At 33.8% G+C, this 24760-nt stretch overlaps 1 protein-coding gene across 1 annotated transcript; it reads right to left on the bottom strand.

Moving 5' to 3' along the window:
- Positions 1 to 29: 29 nt before the first annotated feature.
- Positions 30 to 24337, bottom strand: LOC129803327 (nuclear pore complex protein Nup75). Its single transcript, XM_055849785.1, has 7 exons — positions 24157 to 24337; positions 23997 to 24091; positions 23330 to 23933; positions 5486 to 5955; positions 5081 to 5426; positions 465 to 655; positions 30 to 406 (listed from the first exon to the last, which is right to left on the bottom strand). Exons 1-7 carry the CDS (start codon positions 24178 to 24180, stop codon positions 127 to 129), a joined length of 2010 nt encoding a protein of 669 aa, XP_055705760.1. The 5' UTR covers positions 24181 to 24337; the 3' UTR covers positions 30 to 126.
- Positions 24338 to 24760: the final 423 nt, after the last annotated feature.

Below are 24760 nucleotides of genomic sequence, written 5' to 3'. Positions count from 1 at the left end.
AATGTATGTAAATAATCAATTTTAAAGTATTTATCTCTTCCGCATTTTCTCCTTTATTTTCATGAGATAAAAACATCGATATGAAAAAAAAATAAAATTAGTGTAATTTATAAAGAAAATGTCTTCCTAGAGGACAGTGTTTTCAATGATCAGCATTCGAGCTAGGTTTCTGGCAGCTGCCATGCGGAGTAATTTAATGAGTTCCTCTATGTCCTGAAAACGAGTGTGATTTAGAATTGGGGTCTTCATCTCTCCGCCAATGGCCGTGATTTGCTTCACTTTCTCCACAAGTGGCAGAAATTCAGCTTCAAGATGATGGATTATTTGAGTGGTTTCCTTTGAGGGAATTTTTGGGTCACTCGATTCCAGAAGTGGGATTGTGTCCGCCAGGAGAGTTGGCCAGAAGCTACAAAAATTCAATGCTGAAAAGTCGAAAATCTCATGAAAAAATCAGTAAAACTTACAATTCAGGCGTTATCCGGGAATCCAGAAGATTGATCAGCAATTCTGCAGCTTGAGGAAATTCCTTGCGCTTGTAGAACTGATGGAAATCGTAATACTTCACCAGGAAAACTAATCGAGGTGACACAAACATTTTTGAAGCTATCTGAGGAAGAACCTCAGGACAGAGAATTTCTCCATGTTTGCAGTAGTACTGAAAGGTAAGAAATAATATATAAAATAAAAGTTTAATTTAGACATTAGGGTAACGTGTGGTATTTCGGGACACTTTTTAGCATTTTAACCCTTTAAGGACGATTGGAACACCGGTGTCACATAAAGAAAATAATTTTTCCTGACTACCTAAAGTTATTTTTTTCCTATGTCTGTACATAATTGTAAAGCAGAAGGTTGAAGGAATCTAGAATATTTTTTGCAAGTCTGTAGCTATTTGCTATGTAGGGGAAAGTACTCTAGGTTGGACCACAAATATGAAGTTCAAACTTGATGAATTTTTTTCTGGGAAAATCGAAAATGAATCACAATTTTTAGTACACCAAAAAAAATCTCTAGTTAATTGAGATCCCATGCTTATCTCATTTACCATTCAAAATCCCTTAGTTTCTTTTTATGAGGTAAATAAAAATACTACGTCGATTTGGTCCAAGGCATGGTAAAATTTTTGCCTTCGAATGTGATGGTACATGCCATTGAATCTAGAATTTTCTCGGCAAATATTTCTATCGAAACACTAAACAATCTATTATTGATTAGCCTGAGGTCTAATACACTCACTGAAACTATTACTACAGAGAAAAACGCTAACAAAAATAATCATTTCCAATTTTTCTGAAATACTGCTATTCCAATAGGAATAAATTGTTAGAAAAGCCATATTATCGATATGACAACCCTAAAATACGACTGTAAAAAGAGAAGGGTGATACTTCATGCCATTTTGGAGTCAAATAAACTGAGGTTACTTTGTTTCCGGAAAGAAATAAAAACAAAATTTTGGAAATTGTTTCTTAAATGATATCAATGGTGAGCAATGAAATAACTCTAGCCACGTACCGATTTGAAGACTTTTAAACATCGGACCATCATTTCCAGACTCTCAAAAAGACAACAAATTACACTATCACCATTCCGATTGGGATGAAATGAAAATAGAGCTGCAAATTTTGCTATTTTCATCACGATACAAGAATAATCCTACTTTTAAGTAAGTACATAATATATACGATGCATTTAGTCAGCAGCGACGGTGAATTTATTTGCTTTACTACTAGAATACTTGAGGATTTTTCGAGCGCAATGTGGAGCAAAACATATAAAAATGTGAGGTTGTGGAATAACATATGACATATTAAATGGCGGTAGTGTTACTAGATAAGCATTCGAAGGCATGAAATTCTTAAATTCGAAGGCAAGGTATGGGTTCAATATAATAAAAATTCAATATTAAAATGAAGCTTTGAGTCCATTTTCAAGTTTTTCTAATAAAAGCATAAAAACGAATCACTAGGCCCTCTATTTTTGGAGGAGACCCATATTTGATAATAAGCTAACTAATATTTAATAGCAATGTGTAAGTTTTTTAAAAAAAAAAACAAAAGAAATTCACAATATTCGAAGGCATGAACGTTCGAAGGGAGAGTACTTTCCCCTAAATAAATATTTAAGCTCAAAAATGACGATTTTTTAAATTCTCATATTCAAAAATGATTTTACTTATATTTTATACTTTCAATTTTTTTTTAAGCAAAACCGTTTTGGAAAAAGAAACTACAATACTCATACATCATATTTTTCATTAGACTGAAAATTATTATTCATTGGTATTGTCAGAAAATTGATTTAAATTTTTGGGCTATTCTTGTCCCCATCGCTCGTAGAGGTATAAAACAAACCGAATCCGACTCTGTCGGATTTTCCAAAGTCAGATGTAAGACGTTTGATTGATTTTGTTTATCGGTTGAATTTTTATTGTTGATTTTCGGTCCGTAAAAAGTGTTTCGTCGTTAAAGGGTTAGTTTCAAACAGGTTAACGACTTCTCAAATTATTTTTTTTTTTGATGATACAAATATTTATGTTCCTTATGCTATCCAGAATAAAATTCTCGAAAAATCGAAAAATGTTGAAAAATGCATAATTTGTTATACAAAATAGCAAAAAATGCAAAGAAGTAAGAATGGTATATTTCGGGACGGACAAAAATCGCTATTATGCAAATAAATTTCACCGAGGCTGATTATTTACCTTGAAGGAGAAGTTCTAAACTTCACTCATCTATAAAAATTTTGTTTAAATTTCACTTTTAAAGTGACTTAAATCGAAAAAACTAAATACTGTTTGTGTTGACATCTACAAAATTGACCACACTGAAGGTTTTGTAAAAAGTGGAATGTGATACTCACAATTCACGCGTATTTCACGCTTTAAATTAAATAAAATTTCAGAACTTTTATGTTTATCTGATATGTAAAGAGCTTAATATTTCATATAGAACTTGAAAATAATTAGAAAACAAATATTTATAGGATTTTTTATGTGTCCCAAAATATCCATATTATGTCCCGAAAAGCACCATGTCCAGAAATACCACAAGTTACCCTATATATGTTTATTGTAGAGCCCTTGCTTATTGATACGAGCGTCCTGAGTTCGAAAGCGCTTCACAAATTATCACAAAATTTCTAGTATTGAATTTGGAGTATAAAGGTCGGACGGGATACCTTAGATCTTAGAACAAATACAGTAAACTCTCACTCAATCGGCTCTTTTTCAATCGGGCAGAAAATTTTGTTGACAATTTTCACGTTTTATTATGAAGGTAATGTACTCAAATTCGATGTAGTTCTTCCTAATTTATCGTGATTCTTTATAATTGAGCGCTTTTTGTGGAATTTACAAAGGCTTTGACGCTCAATTCTATCGCTAAACCGGATGACATTTTGCCCCATATTCCCCATTGAGAGAGAGTCTACTGTAGCACGGAAGGGACATTCTTTTTTTTCGATCTCAAATAGGGGAAAGGCTCATAATTTTGGACTGTTTCTAAATTTGGACACTTTGAGGGTAAAATTGGACACTAAAAATAAATTGATTAAAATGATGGATTTTTATTCCAATATTTGATGAATAATAAATTCTATCTAAATATTTGTTCTTTTTGGAAGATTTTAACACTAAATACGTTAAATTTTGAATATGATTTGAGTTGAAATTGCTTTGTTGAAAATTCAGTGTGAGCAATTGCTTACGAGAAATATGACAGAACTTCGTGTTTACTTCAGTCTTATTTAGCTGTGGTGAAGTACTAAAAATTCTTCCTCGCTGTTTTTCAGTGATATTATTAAATATTCATTGAATATTGTGTTGATTCACGCATTAATGTTGATTTGCCTTGTGAATTACGTTTTTCGTGTGAAAAATGGGCAATTTTCTAATAAGAGGTTCACCAGTGAGGTGATAGTCCTTATTTTGGACAGGTGTTTTCCTCACGAAATTTCGTGAAGTTTTAGCTTTTGTGATGACTAGGTTGGACAAATGCCTGGAGAAACAAAGGAGCATCATTTCTACGAAAGAGATGTAGCGAGAAATGCCTTGAAAGGCTCCCGGAAAACACATCGTCTAGTTTTCGAAATATTCGCGATCAATTAATCGAAAATCGAGTTTTCGATTGATCGATCCTTCGATTAAATCGGATGAAATTGGAGTGTCATGAAGGTTAGTACTCCACGAGAGCTTTCCAAAACACTAAAATTTTTCGAATTCCGATAATTAGAACCGGAGATATTTCCATTCAAAAAATGAATATTTAATCCCTTCTAGCTTGGGTCAGGGGGGTCGGGATACCTTAAGTTTGGTACTGATCGAAAGCTGTTATACCTAGCTATAACATACTAAAATTTAAGATCGATCGATGCCATAGGGACTGAGTTATTAAAAAAACAAAATTTAGGAGTATTCCAAAATGGCGGAAGGAAGGGTGGGGGAGTGGATCTGACATCACCTACTTCTAGCCACCCATCGATATTTAACCTTTGCCGAAAACCGCTTGTCGATATCTCTTTTCGTTCTCTCTCCAGAAGTAGTCATACGGCGGACGAGTCGTCCACGAAAATCCCGAAAAACCCCGGAAATATGATTTTTTGGAGAGATTTTCTTATTGTTTTAGATGAGAAAGGAGAAAAGACCAGGAATAAGAACAAATCCTGCACTCAGGAGCAACTCAACAAGGTTTTGGAAGCCTTTCGTCGTGGTTTCACTTACACTGTTTGTCTCCAATTAGAAACTTTCCCTTGTCTCCATTTGGATTAATATGTTTCCAATTGAAGGATTTTACGCTCGCGTATTTTTCTTGTATTTAAAAAGTTTTCAAATTATATCTAAATAATTTTCACTAAACAGTAACATTCTAGAAGAGTCAAGGAGCAAATTTATGTAATTCTCTTCAGAAAAAAATATGTACTTAATGTGTTGAATCTTCTGTCAAAGTTAAAGCGTCTGGAAATGGTTTTGAATTAGGACATTTACTCTAGTTAGGATTCCCTTTCGATTTTTAGAATTGCTTCACTAAAGCAGCACTACAAATGAAGATGGTTTTCCTTCTTAAATCATCAAATTACTTACATTTAGGAAGATATCCGCTATAGATGTCACGTAGATGTTATCTTGAGATCGAACACCCCAAACGAGAGCATTCCCAAAATCTCCTTCAGACAGATACCGAGCTGACACAACACGACAGACATCCCTCTCAATAGAAGGTAATCCCTTCTCTTTGGCAGCTATTAAAATCTGTTCAGCATCATCATCTGAATATATGGGCAGTTTAGAGAGATAAATCTCTACAGCACCTAATCCCTCAGGTGGCCCATACTCCAAGTAATCCATGCCAAATATCCAGAACTCCCGTTGACTCATCAAAATGCAGCCATATTCGAAGATCAGGGAATCCCTCAATTCACTTGCAACACTTTCAAATGCAGAATAAAAGTTAGTGTACTGCTGATGCTTCATCAGCAAGAAACTTACTTTGTTTGCTGCTCCCCAATCACTTCCAGTTGGCCGCAGGAATGAAGGAGATCAGTTAGATGCGTGACAAACCATTTGTTGTCATAGATATTTTGAATATCGTGAAGAACTTGATGCATATCATTCTCCATTACGCTCAGAATCACCCGATCCAGCTGTTTCATAGCCACAGACTCCCTGTGACCATGAGCTCCCATCCACCGCGTGAGCCACTGTCCAGCAAAAGTGCCCAACTCAAAGAACTTGCACGTAGGTTCAGTATAGAAGAGATATCCTGGAAGGTATTCGTACCAGCAATCGGACATTTTTGCCTGTTCAGTCCATGCCATTTCGTCTCCAATTGCTAGAAGTACGATTGTCTCTAGCTCTGGTTGTTCCATCAGGACACCAGTGGATAACTTAGAACGCGTATCAGTGATCCAATATTGCCACTGAGATCGGAATTTCTGGATAGGGAGGCCTCCGTAGTTCTAGGAACAGTAAAAAATACTGTTTTAAGGAACCGATTTTTTGAGTTAAAATAAATAAGTTTTCTTAAAAACCAATTAATTGATTCTTCATTTTGCAGTAACAGTCACAGGACTAGAATGATTTAACTGGATTATAGCAACAGTAAAGTGTTTTACTGATAAAAATAGTAAATTTTTACCGTTCCCAGAAACAAGAAAAAATTATTGTTCCCAAGAACAGTGGAATTGCCTACTCGTAGGAACAGTAATATTTTACGGTTCCTAAAAACAGTAACAATTTACTGTTTTCAGGAACTCTAAAAATGTCTACTGTCAGGTAAACTAAAAATTTGCTATTCCCAGGTACAGTAAAAGATACTGTTTTTAGGAACCGATTTTTTGAGTTAAAATAAATAAATTTTCTTAAAAAACACTTATTGAGTCTTCATTTTGCAGTAACAGTCACAGGAATAGAAAGATTTAACTGCATTTAGCAACAGTAAAGTGTTTTACTGACAAAAATAGTAAACTTTTACCGTTCCCAGAAACAAAAAAAAATTTATTATTCCCACAGCAAAAAAAATACTGTTCCCAAAAACAGTGGAAATGCCTACTCGTAGCAACAGTAATATTTTACGGTTCCTAAAAACAGTAACAATTTACTCTTTCCAGGAATTGTAAAAATGTCTACACAGAAAAATATATAATATTTTGTAAAATTGTTCGTAAATGTTTGTGAATTGCTATTGGGGACTCACGAAATGCTCGTAAATCGTATAACTCACAAACAAGTTCGTAAAAGTTTGTACTTTTTTCACAAACATTGTTCGTAACAAGATAACTTGACGAGCATTTTTTATACTTTTACAAACAGTTGTTCATAAGTGTTCGTAAAATATTCGACAGGAAAACAAACATTTACGAACAAATGACAAAGTTTTACGAACATTTTTTGTGTTTACGAACATTTACGAACAAATGTTTGTAAAAATACAGTAAAATGTTCGTCAAGTGATCATGTTACGAACAATTTTTGTGAAAAAAGTACAAACTTTTACGAACTTGTTTGTGGGTTACATGATTTACGAGCATTTTGTAACTCTTCCATAAAAATTCACAAACATTTACGAACATTTTTACAAAATATTTTTTTCTGTGTGCTGTCAGGTAAAGTAAAAATTTGCTATTCCCAGATACAGTAAAAGATACTGTTTTTGGAAATCGATTTTTTGTGTTTAAATATTTATTAAAAATCAACTATCAATTCTTTATTTTGCAGTGACAGTCACAGGAACAGAAAGATTTAACTGCTTTCAGCAACAGTAAAGTTTTCTACTAGCAAAAATAGTGAATTTTTACCATTCCTTAAAACAGTAAAAATTTACTATTCCCATGAATCGTATAAAATACTGTTTCCAAGAGTAGTTTTAAATGTATAATCTTGGGAACAGTGAAATTTTACGGTCCCTTAAAACAGTAAAAAAGTCCTGTTCCCAGGAACAGTTGAAATTACTGTTTCCAAGAACTGTAAAAATGTTTGCTGTCAGATAACTTAAAATTTTAGAGTTTCTAGAAACAGTAAGAAAAATACTATTTTTAAGAGCTAAAAAAAATATCTGCTTCCAGGAAACGGAAAATTAAAATTTAGTGGGTTTATTTTGTGATAAATTTTGCTTTAGTTATTGATCAAAATTGAATATTTTACTTATCAAACTGCTAATTTACTGAACAAAAAAGGTGGGAACAATATTTAATCCTGTTTAAAGTTTTGCAAAATAAAAAATTAACCCTGACGAGTAAGATTTTGCCATTTTTTTATATAAATAATTAACGTCTTTCAAATCCAAATTCTTTATGAACCTTGTACGGGAAGCGGGGCTATATTGAAGACTCTATTTTTCGCAAATTTTTAAAAGAAGCTGAACCTAGTTGTAATTTAATTAAGAACCCCAATTGTTCCGTATATCCAAATTACGTTAAAGTCCAGCTTCCTTTAAAAATATGCGAAAAATATCATTTTATCAATATAGCAACCACCTTCTCTAACTTCCACGAAAAATTTTATGTATTTTTCGATAATTTAAAGTCGATATTATCAAAATAACCTCTAGTTATGATAAACTCAAAATCGATCAGAACATAAGTTATAACATTTTTATTTTGAAGACACATACTTACATTACAATACAGGATAAACTGAAGGTTTTTTAATTAATTAAAAATTATCATTTTCCAATTTCACGTACGTATATCCGGTTTTAATTATTTGAGGATAAAAACGCTTCGTTCTGCTCAATATTAGACCAAGACTAAGGGAAAGTGCTCTACCTTTGAACGATTTAAACTTCGAACAACTCATTTTTTTTTCAATATATTCTTTAATGGTTCCGGCACACCTTATTAGGAAAATTTCATGAAGTCGAAATTCGAATCTATTTCTTTCTCATACGCTATGCATACGTCTATCTCATCCTTAAGCAGGGGATCTCAGTGGTGCAATAGGCAAGACAGCTGGTCTTGGACGGACGAGATCTCTGACTTGACTCTCAAAGTTGTGAGTTTGAGTCCCGCCCGGTGCAATCAACTAAATGTCGAAAATATAAGACATTTTTCACTGTGATAAAACGTAATAAAATGCACTGCCTCTCCCCACAAACCTTCAGGAGCACGGAAGAAGCATTCATTACGGGGAAGGCGTTCGTGGGCGATCTACGATCAGCAGATTCTTCCAACACGAGGCACCTTGTAATGATTACATTGTAATACCACATCATAAAGAGTCTCGATACGATTAATTAATAATAATTCTTTCGCACCCCTGTTCTTCTTTTAAACATCACAACAAATTAAATTTAGTTCAATCGAATTTGGAGAGCGAAAGAATGAGACAGATATATGCAAAACGTATGAGAAAAAAAGGGATGTGAATTTTGATTTCATGAAATTTTCCTGACCTAAAAGGTGTATCAGAGCCATAATGAACTAGTCCAAAGTTTCAAATTTCCTGAAAACAGCCCCATGTGAAGTTGTGCGAAGCTTGAGTCGTCCAAAGGTAGAGCGCTTTTGCCAGTGTTCTGATTTTATAAAAAATATGATCACGTTCATATTTATAAGGATATAGGACCAAAATTGATTACTTCACTAAGGAGGTTCTCAAGATGATGATCTCGAAGAAAAACAAAATTAAGATACAATTTGATGTTCTATTTTCTGACCAACCCCTTCCCACCCTTCCCGATTACAAAATTTTCAAATTGCCTCTTCCCATTTTCCCAAAATCCTGCTTAGGTATTTGCTAATAAGTCCCGGTAATCGTTTTCTTGTTGCATCAAAACTTTCAAAAGTTTTTCTTTTCCTTTTATAGTAAAAGGTTTACATATCAACCCTTAAAGGACGAGGGGGTACCCTGTGTCCTATAAAGAAAATAATTCTTTCACACTATCTCAAATTATTTTTTAAGTATTGTTTATTTTTTGCAAATCTATAAAGAATGTTCCGTTTTGTTTATCTGTGCAGAAATTTGTGTGAATGTCGTTCAGTGGAAAGCTTCTTATCTTTTAAGGGTTAAAATTGTGCATTTCCCAATAACTTATATTCATCAGGGAAGGTATATAATATGGACACCAATTTCCTGGAAGGAGCATTTTAATAGAAACTTGTTGAATCATGTTGATAAAAATTTGTGGGATTTTCATTGTGCAAAGTTTCTTGAATACCTTTGCAATGGGTATAATACAAGAAGGAAAGTGCAGTAATATCAATATAACAGGTTTATATTCTGAAATCTTTTGTCTGGACTACAACAGCAAATTCTCTAACCCATTGGTACCCATTGCCCATTTACCAAATTCCAATGATACTTTAAACTTCTTTGTTAATCCGTACAATTCTTTAGATCAATTGATCATTCAGTCACAATGCAATTTCTACTTTGAAGATGATTCATTCTATCCAGATACGGATTTCTTGATGAGCTTCACATGTGAGAAAAATCAAAAATATGTTAAAAGCCATTGTGAACCAATATTTATAAAGGCTTATCTAGGAGATAGAGAAAATAAGAGAATTGTATCACAAAATTGGATTAAGAATTCAAGAAAAGAATGTAAAGACTTTGGGCAATTTTTCACCTATGCTTTGTACAATTATGCAATTAATGTAATGGATTTATTGGTGCTGTGGAATTGTGTTGATAGAGGAGACAATCATCGAGAAATTGGCCTCTGGATTCTGTCACCCAAAAGCAATCTTACAGAAAACTTGCCACTGAGATACAATTTGATGGAAAAATTTTCCAAATCATTTAATATTTCAATGAACAAATTTCAGATTAACAATTACTCTAATAGTAAATGTGATGAAAAACTTGCATGTACTTATCATGAAAGGTGCCGCGATGCAGATTTTACCCTTTATTATTCCTATATTATAACTTTCTTTACAGTTCTAGTTGTTTGCATTACAATAATAATATGCTGCAAGAAGTAATTTATGTATAACTATTTTTGAAAATTAATCTATTATAAGAGAGAGCAGTATAGAGATCGTTTGATTCACAAAAATTATGTATATTCATTTTACTACTCGAACTCCACAAAGAGAGCTGTATAAAATCCCACGATTTCGAGTTATATATATAATTCGGTTAGAGATAGCGACTTGGTACTTTCCGACGACCCCCCTCCTACCAGAAGTCGACCCAAGAATCGTTAACATGCCCGTCATTTTTCCTCCACCCCTACCATTCATTTTCTAAACAATGTTTTGTGCGATTTTTCCATTTTTAGATATATAGACGAGGCGGACATTATGTCCTTATACGAAAATACCGTTGAAATGTTGAATCAGTCCTAAAAACGGTCTTTCAAGGTCAAAGGTTTAAGACCTGGCTCGTTCAAAAAGCCTAGGAATTCTTGAGAAGGCCAAACCGATAACTAATTTTTATAAAGCTGTATTAGGAGATGTTTTGAGTGATTTACAAATCGGTGCAAATCGTTTGGGAATCGGTGAATCTTAAGAAGAAATTGCTCCGTGAGCAAAACTCTGCGAAATCTTTAAACTCGTGAACACTATTTTTTTTCCTCATGAATTAAACCTATAAAGAACTTTATTAATATTAATTAATGATGCGAACGAAATTTTGAGGTATAGGGGAAACTGGGGCACCATCAAACACGGGGTACCATCAAACACGGGGTACCACCAAACACTAATTTTTATATCTAAAGTACTTGGATTATCTCGACCATTCCTTCAGTGGACAAGCATCCCTATAGTTCCTATAAATTCCTATCGGTCTTATCCTCTGATATCCAATATCCGATTAAAAAATCGCAGTGTTTGGTGGTACCCCGTGTTTGGTGGTGCCCCAGTTTCCCCTAAAATCTAAGTCATGTGTTCTATCACTTCGCAAAGCCTGATGGTCATATCACATATAAGATTAATACTTTCTGAACTGCGAGAATGCCAAAAAAAACACATAGCAAGTGTTTTACCGTGCCTCTCTCTCTCTCGAGTTTCGCTCGAAAACTGGCCGAATCGACAAAGTTGGCACGCGTGGAAAATTGGTCGTATTTCCTGTAATACGATTCAGAAAACAATTAATACGAACAGTAATATCTTACTCATCGTATTACTCCACTAGAGTGTACTCTTTCTTACATACGTAATTTTCCATTTGAAATTTTGCATACTATACACCTCTCTTTCCGTTTTTTCTTACTCTTACCGTAGATTAATATAACCCTCTAACGGGTAAGACCGCCTCCAGGCGATCTTCACAAAAATCACATTTACAGCGACAATAAAGGTTTTATTTATTTAAAAGTGCTATAGTGTCTTCGGTCATAGTCTTATAAACAACCTCTTGAAAGTTTGAACTCATTTTGACTCTTCGTTTTGTTGCTATTCCCAGTTTTATGTGACAAGTCAGAGAAAAAGCAACAAAAAATATTTGTGCAAAAAAACTCATTTCCAATTTCTATAAAAATACAGATTTAAAGTTATCTGACTATAATAAATTTATTTTTTACTGAAAGATATGTCATTCTACTTTGTATATTTTATTTAAAAAATTTGAAAAAACTAAAAATGTCAATTTTAGAAGCAAAAAGAGTTTTAAAAAATGTTTATATTTTCTCACCTAGCGCTTAAACTAAAAGAGATAATGAAGAATGGATGGTTTTTTCGACTTTATTGGATCATAATTATCCTAGAAAACATTGTTTTAGAACTTTTTTTTTCGCGTATTAAAGAAAACACCGTTAGAGGGTTAATCTTTTTTGATTTATCAATGAACAGAAGACGTAATCTCGAAGTTGGAAATACGAGTTTTTGAATGATTTTACTTTAAATATTGAAACAACATTAATCCTTTGAAAAAGAGGTCCTCCGGAAATTTCTCGTCATTCTAAAAAAGCCTTTCTTGATAATGATTTTTTAGGGGAGGTCACCGAACACCAGAAGTTGATATCTCTAACTGCTTACCTTCTAGCACAGTAAAAGCTGGAATAAAAGCAGATTATAATTGTACTACTTTCTTTTCAAGTTCGAGCAGTAATATACCAAGAGAAGTTCCTTAAAGAAATGACTTTTGAAACAAATCTACACGGTGTGAGATTTGTTACTCAAGCTTTAATTTTTTGTTGGATCAAAATCCACGTTTTTAAATGAGTGTTGTGACAAATCACAATAAAACTTAATTTGAATGCATATTGTATAGGACCATGTCAGTTGCACAGTTGTATATCTTAAGTGTTAAATTAATACTCGTGAGGGTTTACTGAAACAAGTGTCAGTAGTTACTTAACTGTTAATTAATTCATTCATGTGAATGGATCAGGAATGAATAAGGATTAATATATTAATCTGAAGGAATTCTGACCAAAAAGAGTGCAGTGAGCAATCTTAAGTCAAGAATTCGCCACTTTGTCCCATTTTGGGACACATATTTTGGGAATTATATTTTGTCCTTAAGGCAACACCACTATGTTCTCTAAGGTGTCTTAAAATAAAGGTTGCTTTGGTTAAAGGACGCGTATTTTACTGTGTATAAGAATCCAAAAAATTCAAGACTTTGTGGAAGTCATCGGACTGCAGTTTTGTCGTGGAAATTCTCTAGACGAATAGTGTATTCCAACCGAGGAGATATTTCATCGTTCGAGCGGGATGAAACTCCAAGATTGTCTTTTATAATTGCAGTTATTTTATTGGGAGACTTGAGGCTTAGTATTGGCAGTTTTGTATTTCACAGTTTCGGTTTATCCCTATCACAGGTGTAAGGGCTCATAATTTTGGACAGTCTGCTTATAAGCATCGAAGTTCCAAGTTTGAAGTGCCATATTTTCAATACTAATTGACATTTCATGTTACTCTCTTTTCAGAAGGGTTATTTAGAAACTTAGCAAGCTATTTATCGTCTTATTTTCATTAAAATTAGTTTTAATACGTTTAAAAATGAATTGATATGTAGAGGTGACTTTGGCTCTTATTTTGGACAACTTGTTTATTAATTTGTCCAACTTGGCTGTAAATTTGGACAGCTAATCCGCCTCAATAAGATGCCCATTGTTCTTCATTTGATGAACCAATCTTACCAAGTCCTCTTCCTGTTCATGTAAAGGAAACGTAGAATGTCACAAGAAGCCCGGAAACTTTCCATATCATTCATTAAATTGGGTTGACTTCGGTACTCCAAGTACGTGCGGATTCGCTCATTCTCTGACCTTTCCGGGAGCCTTTCAGGGCATTTCTCGCTACATCTCTTTCGTAGAGATGATGCTCCTTTGTTTCTCCAGGCATTTGTCCAACCTAGTCATAACAAAAGCAAAAATTTCACGAAATTTCGTGAGAAAAACACCTGTCCAAAATAAGAGCCATTACCCCACTGGTAAATGTCTTAAAAAATTTCCCATTTTTCACACGAAAAATATAATTCACAAGGCAAATCTCACTTCAGATCAAATGTACAAATCACCACTAACGTGAATCAACACAATATTCAATGAGTATTCAATAATATTACTCAAAAAAAACCGAAGAAACATTATTAGTACTTCACCACAGCTAAATAAGAACTGAAGTAAACACGAAGTTCTGTCATATTTCTCGTAAGCAATTGCTCACACTGAATTTTCAACAAAGCAATTTTAACTCAAATCATATTCAAAATTTAACGTATTTAGTGTCAAAATCTTCCAAAAAGAACAAATATTTAGATAGAATTCATTATTCATCAAATATTGGAATAAAAATCCATCATTTTAATCAATTTATTTTTAGTGTCCAATGTTATCCTCAAAGTGTCCAAAATAAGAAACTGGACAAAGTTATGAGCCTTTCCCCTAAATACCTTACATTCCTTACAATGGTCCTTTGACACTTTGGACTCACCCTTTGGAAAAGTTATTGAGTCTACTTTGAGAACATTATCAGGTTTGTACCTATTGATAGTTTCGGGTCACTGATGAAGATCCAACGGTTTCAGAAGCGGCAGCTTGGGACCTGATTGCCATTATCAAGGATGCTTCGCCTGAATCTAATCTGAGGTAGTTGAAGTGAAAATTCACTGTCAATCAGGAGAGCATTCACAAGCTCGTGTCGGGAGACGAGAAGCTACATGGCGCCGAGGAGACGCAATATGACCATTTTATGGATAAATGTATGGAAATCCTGCTTCTGGTAATTTCAAATCTGAAATCTAACCATGTTCCAGGAGGTCAACTTGGCGAACCTTCTGATGGGAGGGATAGTCAAGTGACGGAGACTCTACGGGATATGGCAGAGATTCACAAATGTGAGCTATGTCGAGGCTAAAACTTCCGGAGTTGAAGCTGGCAAAGTTCAATAGTGAATATGCCAATTGCTGTTCAGGATGTTTTCAACACTTTCAACCCTTTCAACAGTACCATACATAACAATTATTGTAACATGTCGGCGGGTGAGAAAATTCATTCTTTGCGGAGCTCGAGTTAAAGGCAATTCATGTAAATTTGAAGAACAAAAGAAGTGGCCGAAATTGCATGCTGACCGCAATTTGATACATTTCCCCTATGAGCCTAATTTCTATAATTGCCGTCTTGTTGCAACAATATAACTTTTAAAAGTTTTTCTCATACAATAAAACTTTTACATTAAAAATGTTCAGTTCCCAATAATTTATATGAAGTCTATACAGAAGGGAATGTATATAAAATGGGAACCATTTTCCTTGAAGTATAGCATTTTCATCGAAACTTGTAGAGCAGAATCATGTTTATAAAAATTTGTGCGATCTTCTTTGTGCAAGGTTTCTTGAAATCCTTTACAATGGGATTAATCCAAGAAGGAAAGTGTAGTAGTATCAATGCAACAGGTTTATATTCCAATATCAATTGCACTGTCTACAACAATAAATTCCCTCCCTTATTGGTGCCCATTGCTCATTTACCAAATTCTAACGAAACTTTAAATATGTTTGTTAATCCGTACAGTTCTTTAGATAAATTGATAATTAAAATAGTTTGCACTGAGTACCTTCGACTTGATACAATTTATCCAGATATGGATTTATCGATAACCTACCAATGTGAGGAAGATCAAAAATATAGTGAAAGTCGTTGTAGGGCTTTATATGTAAAGCCTATTTCAATGGAAAGAGAAAATAGGAGAATTGTTACACAAACTTGGAGGAGAAATTCAAGAAAAGAATGTGAAGACTTTGGGCAATTTTTCACCTATGTTTTGTACAATAATTCAATCGATATATTGGATTTATTGGTGCTATGGAATTGTGTTGATAGAGAAGACAATCATCGAGAAATTGGCATCTGGATTCTGTCACCTAAAATCAATCTTACAGAAAACTTTCCACTGAGATACAATTTGATGGAAAAATTTTCCAAATCATTTAATATTTCAATGAACAAATTTCAAACTAACAATTACTTTATTAATAAATGCGATGAAAAAATTGTATGTTCTTATCACGAAAGGTGCCAAGAAACACATGAAGACAAAAAGGATCAAGAGATTGAAAAGCAAAATGAGTTAAAAACAGATTATGAAGAAAACTTTCAAGTAGATTTAACCTGGTATATTATAACTTTCTTTGTCGTTCTAATTATTTGTGCTATCATAATATTTTGCAAGAAATAAACTATATAACTGAATTTTTTGATCTTGATAGATCTCATTCCTTCTCCTTTCTCCAGGTGTCCTAATTAAAAATACTTCAATCAACGTTTATCTGTTAATAGCTTGGATGGATTTTAACTAAATCGAAATATGAGAATTTACAGGTATAGGGTAAAATTTGGAAAGACGGACACTTAAATCCTCTAAAGCCCACCTCGTATCAAGAAATATAAAAAGTAAAATTTTCATCGTTTAAAGATACTTTTGCAGCATTTATTCACACTCACTTCAAGAAGAAATGCTAGTAATGCCCTATAGACAACTTAATCCGAGAGACAGCTTAACGTAATTAAAATCAAAATAAGGATTTGACTATTTTTTTGCCGTTTCTCTGCTGAATCCGCGAGGCATATTTGTTAGAGACTGATGAAAGTGTAATTTGATCATTAATTTGATTATAATTTATTACGTTAAGCTGTATCTCAGTTTAAGTCGTATGTGTGTCTAGGTCTAGGGCATAAGACTACGATTAAGTGCACCAAAGCAATTTTAAAATGAATAAAAACTTTATTATCACAGTAAATGTGGGTTTTCTGATGGTGCCCCTGAGGACCCATTAGGCTTTAATCTTTAGAGTTTAGAAAGAGCTCAACTTTATACGTTGTTTGTGAGCTGAAGCCGCCTGGCAGCGTTGTCCGACTTTTAGCAAATTACTTTAGGTTATAACACTCTGAATCTGAAGATTTGTAGCATTTCATACGATCTTTCATTTGCATCATAAATAAAATAAAATTCGAAAAATTATAATGGAAGATACAGTAGAGTCTCGCTATAGGCCATCGCTCTATAGTCCACAATTTATCGACCGTTGATTTCAAAACACTGATTTTAAGTTAGGTTATGTTTTTAGTATGCGACATGCATAATTATTTTAATATTTTTGGCAAACTTTATTAAGTAGTTGTGATAATTGTGATCCACAATGAAGAGAGCAAGAACAAGTACTACAATCGCAAAGAAAGTGGAAGCCATCGAACAATTTCAATACTAAAAGTCGTTGATAATTTTAAAAAATTACATGGACTATAATGCGACCCAAGTGTCAAATTTGAAACCAAATATGGACTACAGTGCTGTCTCTCTATATGCACACTCTCTATATGCACAGCTTTTGTGTCGGTTGCATTCAAAATCAATTTGTTTACATTTTGACAAAGTAATAAAGAAAATTATTTTCTTCGTTAACTAATTTTTCTTGTTTTTAATTTTCTTAATTTTATTTTTTCTGTCTCATATTATATTTAAAATAACACGGGAAATTCTAGAACAATAAAAAAATTATAATTTATTAAAAGCAAGAAAAAAATCGTTGGGAATTTCAAAAAAAGTTGTGCATATTCAGAGAGAGAACTGTCAAAAAAAGTACCCAAACTGTGCATATAGCGAGACAGCACTGTATATAGCGAGACTCTACTGTACTGGATAATTACAAAAAGTCGAACAGTGTCGAAAGTCGGACACACCTAAAGTCGTACTAAGAAAGGCGGCTTCAGCGCATGAGATTTTAGATGAGATTCTTTACAATCTCAATTTTTGTGGTCCGAGGTGAAATCCGACTTCGTCAGATCCGGTCCAAATTTTGGATCTATGTTTTGAATTGAATTGAATTGACACTCATAGATCACGAATATCATTATGTGATAAAAGCGATAAAAGTCGATTTTGGTGGACAGTCCGTCGTATAGCCACTTCTGGAGGGAGAACGGAGAGAGATATTAATATTTGTCACGAGGTGTAGCCGGGTGAGTGACCTCATTTTATCTCATAAAAAAAAAAAAAAAAATAAATTCCGGTCAGTGACACACAGAGGCGACCTTGAGGGTATCTCAAGGTCGTGATTTCAGCTTTTGCCAAAACAGATAAATTGGATTAATAAATGAATCAAACCTTTAATTTAATTCTTTCGTCTCCTTTGGGACACTGAGTACCCATGGAAACAACAATTTTTTTAGACTATCTAGAATCGATAAAAATCCGATTCTTCTGGGTAAGTACAAACTATAAGGATGTAAAAATCTAGGATATTTTTTGCAGGATCTTAATTAACTCCTGAGCTTAGATATTTTTGGTCAAAAAACGTGAATTTTCGATTTTCTGCTTCCTTGGAGATATTGTGACTTTTTTGATGTTTCTAGACCAGAATAAGGAAAAACCTCTCGGGGCTAATAAGTATGATAACTAACAATTACAAATTAAATAAAATTGAAAAACAATTTTTTCTTAAATTTTCAAAAAACTTGTTCAAACTTTATGGGTACTCTCTCGTCCACAAAAATCTATAGGTCAAATGTAAGGTTATCCCGCCAATGCCCGCCATTTGCTTTTTGACACCAACCTTGTAAGAAAATTCCAAGCGAGAGCGACATTTTTGCCAATATGGCCGATAATTTTGACATTTGGGAGATTGCTTTCAAGGAAGTTTTTCCTATTATTCCTGATTTTGGTGAATTCTGATTGTCCACAAAGTGTCTTTTATGCTTTTGAGAAAGATTAATGTGTCTAAAATAACATCGTGTTGAAAGAAATGTGTTTTAAAGTGTTATGTGTAAAGTAAAATATTATGAGGAATCTGTTTACAAGCAGGAGCTTGATGTCTTTTTTAGCTCTTCCTGGACATCCCACTAGATACTGGTCAATAATTCTTCTTGTTTTAGTGATCAACATTGTAAAGGAGTCCTTTGACACGCACAAATAGTTTACAAAATTGATATTATTGGCTTTTGGAAAATTGAAGTTTGTCTCCTTTTCGTTCTTTTGGGGACGAGAGTACCCATGAGTTTTCCAATTTCCCAGAGGAGGAAAAAATTCTTTCTCTGTAAAAGTATCATATTTGACCACTAAGAGTTACTGTATAGAATTTCCATTGATTGGAGATCCCTTAAAAATAAGAGACAAGAGACGGTTGGATTTTGAATATGCATGGAGGGAGAGAGAAGGAGGAAAAAGTGGTGAATAAGATCAGCTGGAAAGAAAGTAGGGGAATGAGCGGGAACAAGTCTGGGAGTTACGTAAGAGACTTGAAAATCAAAGAGACGTGAGGAGAAGTGTATCAGATTTATTTGTAAAATTATTATAGGGATATTAACTTTAAAATACAGAAAAACGACAGTGACGTAGAGTTAAACTGTGTTCAGTCTAGTAGTGGAGAAATTGGTGTAAATAAATAATTGGTGAAGGGAATAATTGTGTTTCACTGCCTCAGTGGATTTGGTGAAGGGCATTTGGCGGTCATCGAGGAAACGTCTTCTGGAAAATCCAGCCGCCTACGTTCCGGATCACTGTTGAAGACATTTACTAAAGGAATATATATTTCCAGGTAAACTGGGCAGGAAGAAGAGGGTATTAGATATCACAGAATCCTATCACAGAGAAATTATTGTTTACCACAGGTACGTGAATATCACAAACGGTAGAAGCAAGCCCAAGAAACACACAGTCCCTGACAGATTTATAACACCACAATATATTTATAGGTAATTCTCCACAGTTACAATAAAGTGAGTTTTACTGAAATTCGTTCGCTGGATATGTTGTGGTCCGGAAAAAGTTAACTCTTTCCGGACCACAACATATCCAGCGAACGAATTTCAGTAAAACTCACTTTATTGTAAGTCTTAGTGGTCAAATATGATACTTTTGTAGAGAAAGAATTTTCTCCGCCTCTGGGAAATTGGAAAACTCATGGGAACTCTCGTCCCCTAAAGAACGCAAAGGATACAAACTTGGACAAACTTCAATTTTTCAAAAGCCAATAATATCAATTTTGTGAATTATTTTTGCGTGTCAAATGACTCCTTTACAATGTTGATCACTAAAACAAGAAGAATTATTGACCAGTATCTTATGGGATGTCCAGGAAGTGCTAAAAAGGACACCCAGCTCCTGCTTGCCAACAGATTCCTCAAAATATTTCACAGAATAACACTTTAACACACATTTCTCTCAACAGGATGTTATTGCAGACTTATTAAGCTTTCTCAAGAGCCAAAAAAACACTTCCTGGACAATCAGAATTCACCAAAATCTGGAAGAATAGGAAAAACTTCCCCGAAAGCAATCTCCTTCGCTGCCAAATGTCAAAATTATCGGCCATATTGACAAAAATTTCGCTCCCGCTTGAATTTTCTTACAAGGTTGGTGTCAAAAAGCAAATGGCGTGCATTGGCGGGATAACCTTACATTTGACCTCAAGATTCTTGCGGACGAGAATTCCCATCAACTTTGAACAAGTTTTTTGAAAATTTATGAAAAAATTGTTTTTCAAATTTATATAATCTGTAATTGATAGTTATCATACTTATTGGCCCCGAGAGGTTTTTCCTTATTCGGGTTTAGAAATATGAAAAAAGTCACAATATGTGCAAGGAAGCAGAAAATCGAAAATTCACGATTTTTGACCAAGAATATCTTAGCTCAGGAGTTAATTGGGATCCTGCAAAAAATATCCTAGATTTGGACATCCTTATAGTTTGTAATCATCCACAAGAATCGGAATTTTATCGATTCTAAATAGTCTAAAAAATTATTTTTTTCATGGGTACCCAGAGTCCCAAAGGAGACAAAAGAGTTAACCAGGCAATTGATAAATAAAATACACAGTAACGAGTGTCCAGTTGTGACTGGCGTTCGAGAATTTGAGCTCTGAGGGGCAATTCACGAAATTAACCAGTCAAAATTTTGACTGGATACTGCATGTTTTCTGTAAAGCGAATTTCGCCAACCCTGTAAAAGGTGCGTCTCCTCGCTAAAAATGGAGGGTGTACAAGGTTTTGGGTCTTGTACCTGCTGGAATTTCTGGGTGTACCCAGACAATTTCACCCGCCAGCTCGAGACCGGCGGGTACGATTTTTTACCAAAATCTTACGAAAAAGTTATTTATTTGCATTATTTCATTTAAGTAAAGATACCCAGACACAACAACAATAATAAAATATTGTATTTTAAAATTTTATAAACGTTAAATACTTCATGCGTTCTGAAAAATAGATTTTGGGAAAGTTCAGTGATTAAAGGAATTACTATTTAGGGATTTTATAGGTCTCAGATTGTTTATCGTTAAATTTTACATTTAATTTTAATATTGTTAAATTTTACATCTGACATTATTTTTCATCAAGCTAAGACTTCTACAATAATATTTAAAAAAATTGTGATATCAAATTAACCTTCTCAAGACCACCACGTGTCAATAAATACACGCATCAAATATATTATATTTGCAACGTTTGAAGTACCATTTACCACGTTTAAGTACAAAATGAATAAAATTTTTATTATCAGAATAAATACAATTTTTCTGATGCTACTCCTGACTCTCGAGAGGTAATTGGTCTTTACAAACTTACAACATTTATCATAATTCTTAGAAAATATATGTGACACATCTTTAATACCCAAATAATTTTTTAACATTCTAATATTTAAAGTTTAAATTGTATTTAGAATTTAAAACGAACTCAACGTTATTTTGGAATAATGGATTAAAATATAAACATTTATATTTGCACTAAACCAATATTGCGATATTTATTTTATTTGATATGAAGGATATGAAGCAATATAAGTAAAACCATTCAATCTTCAACAAACTACACCAAAATATAAATTATATTGGTATTTGAATTAGAATTAGAATGCTTCTTCAAGTTCTTAATATATTATAATGACTCCCAATTTTAAATACGCGCCATAAATTACCTGGCAATTGCGTTTTGCCTACTTTTCGGCGAATAAAGACAGACTGAAAAATGCATTTAATTAGGGTTATTTCACTTTTCGCCACACCAAATGTGTCTCCGCCATATTCGCCATCCAGTCAATTTTGACTGGTTATTTCGTGAATTGCCCCTCTGGTTTGTAGCAATGATCTATACAGAACATCCAAAAAAATCCCCTGAAATTTAGGTATTTACTATATACCCTCTTTGTATCTAAAAGAGGAGAATTGAGCAGTTTCACGTACGTTTGTCTTTCGGATATTGTCGGATAATGTCCTGTATATTTTCAAATAGGCAATATCCAAGAAAAAGTAATAGGACTCAGTTCGCTTCAATATAGTTCATAATTAATTGGCAAATGAGTTTTAAATTTAAAAAAAACTTCATCTTCAGCTGTATGAAATTGCCCCACACTCCCGTATACAATCAAATAAATTTTTATTATTAAAAATGTGTCTTTTGAGCAGTAATTAAGAATGAACCCTAATTCTGAAGAATTCTAAACTGTATTTAAAAATAACTTTATTAATTTACTAATCTAAATACTTTATCTAATTTACAAAATCTTAAAAAAAAAAGATAAAATGAAAAATATGGATTTTGTATTCCAGTTAGTGTAAAAGCTATTTTGTAAATGTTTTACAACATTTTGAAGGATTTTGCTGTTAAAAGGCCAATTATTTTTGTAAAATATATATATTTTTTTAATTTTCAAATGCAAATTTTGGTTTAAGGATCCATTCAGTTAAACTTTGGAGGATATTTAAATAGGCTTTCTATTCTTACACCGAGAAAAAAAGAGGCTACGATTAACTTTTTTTCGTCATAACTTTAACACTTTTTGGGTGTAAAAATATATCAACATTTTTTAATGTTAATTTTATACCTTTTAAGGGTAAAATCAACATGAAGAAGGGTAACTTTAACCCATAATACACCTAAAAAGGGTAATATTTACACCGATTTCCGATCATTACTGCAGGGTAAAATTAACATTTCCGGAATGTTATTTTAACTTTTTCGGATTTCTCTCAGTGTATTTGTGTAAGGTAAAAGAAGCCTAGTTCAGAACCTGATGCAATTGGGATTTTTTTTTATAATAAAATTGATAAAATTGATCATAAATGGATAATAAATAAAATTAAATACTGTATTTATTACGGAATAATTCTGTATTCTTTTTGAGAATTCTAAAAACAAAAATCCAATTGACTTTTTCGGATTTTTCTCAGTGTAGGAACCTATAAACGGTAAATTGGTAATTTTAATTTTTTCAAGGTCACAGATAAATGACTTTCTGCAGAGCGTATTTCTCTATTGATTAGCGGAAAATTGGGTTTAATTGAAAGGTCTTGGAATATTCAATAGAAATCTACCGGTTTCAAAAGTCCCAAATGATTTATTAAATCAGGAAACTGTCAAGAGGCATTTTTTTTATCTTCTCTGTATATATTGAAAAAAAAACATGTTTTTTAGCATGCAAAAAAATATTTCAAAGTACTTACATTGAAGACCGGCATTGCTTTGAGGATTTGCTCGGTGATCTGGAAGGTCAGGCTTTCAGAGGAAGAGTGCAATTTCAGGAGTGCTCTGGCGACTTCTACTTGCCCCTGCAGAATTAAATCTCTCACCACAGTCCAGTAATCTTCATGAGAATCTGCCTCCCGTCCATTTATCAGTAATTCCGTGGCCAGACGCTCAGATTGTGGAATGTGAAAACGAATCCATTCCATCAGCTTCAGCACAATCATCCCGGACACCACTCTGTCCACGAAGAGAATCTCACAGAGGTGCCAAATGCATTCTGTGTAGTAGAGCTGCGTTATGAGATTCTTATGCCTTTCAATAAGAGCCTCATCTGAAGCTGAAGCTATAGAATCTTGAAGTTTCTCCAGGTAGGTTCTAATGGTACTCCTGTAGGACTGGGAGATTTTTACGTAGTCCACCTTCTGTTCTGAGGACTTGATAGTGCGAAGAGTGCGAAAAATTGCACAGGTCTCTCCCACAAAGTCCGTGAGGATGGGTTCAGAGAAGATGAATGGGAACTTGAGATGATAAATATTGGTGCTGTCTTTGCTGACGTATTTGGACACTTGATCCCGGGTATTGCTGAAATTTTTTTGTGATATGTCAGGGAATTTGTAGAGAGGGCATTTTGTGATGAGTAAGTACCTGAGAACTGGCCGGAAGGCTGTTACTGAGAGAGTATCCGGAGTCACCCATGTTCCGGTAATACCGGCTGCTTTGCACTTGTTATCGAAGATAGTCTGAAAGGGTGATTTTATGCATGAAATCAAAGCAAGTTTTGTGAAAAAAATATTTTAAGACTCACATAGATACAATCTGGATCATCCATTGCTGGGGATATTCCGTATTTATTGCTAAAATTGCAGAAATTCTACAGTAAACAAACTCGCGCGCTCACTTCCAATTCAGCGGATTGAGGTTAGGATCGCTGACGCTGACTTTTGAACTGACAACCATGCTGTCAGTCAATCGGGAAAACGAACCGGTAATGCAACACGAATCGCAGTGTGTGTGTCGGGAGAGGAAAAATTGTGTGATGAAAAAAAGGCTGCTACAGCACATTTTTCAGTGAAAAACTACCGAAAACCCCTAAGTTTTTCCTCCAGGAGGTATTTTGTGCAAAGTGCACTAGAAAATACCCCTTGTGCTGTGTGCTTTGAGTGGGAAAAATTACCCCAAAAAAAGTGGAGGAAAAAGACGTGAAAATTTCCCCATTTGTGTGAGTGTGTGTGTGTTCCGATTCGTTTGTGATTTTTTTGACGCGCTCTTCGGGTCCAAAAAAATCCTGAGAAATTTTGTTTTTCCTCTAAAACTAAGAAAATTGCAGAATTTTCCTGTTTCCCCTTGGCTCTCTCAGTACTATGATTATCCTGTTTTTAGATAAGTGCTCTCTGAGCAAATACTATTCC

Source organism: Phlebotomus papatasi, chromosome 2 (genome assembly GCF_024763615.1).
Source record: "Phlebotomus papatasi isolate M1 chromosome 2, Ppap_2.1, whole genome shotgun sequence".
Taxonomy (NCBI): Eukaryota; Metazoa; Arthropoda; class Insecta; order Diptera; family Psychodidae; genus Phlebotomus; species Phlebotomus papatasi.
Note: the sequence above shows the minus strand (reverse complement) of the source record. Positions and strands in the feature narration are given on the sequence as shown.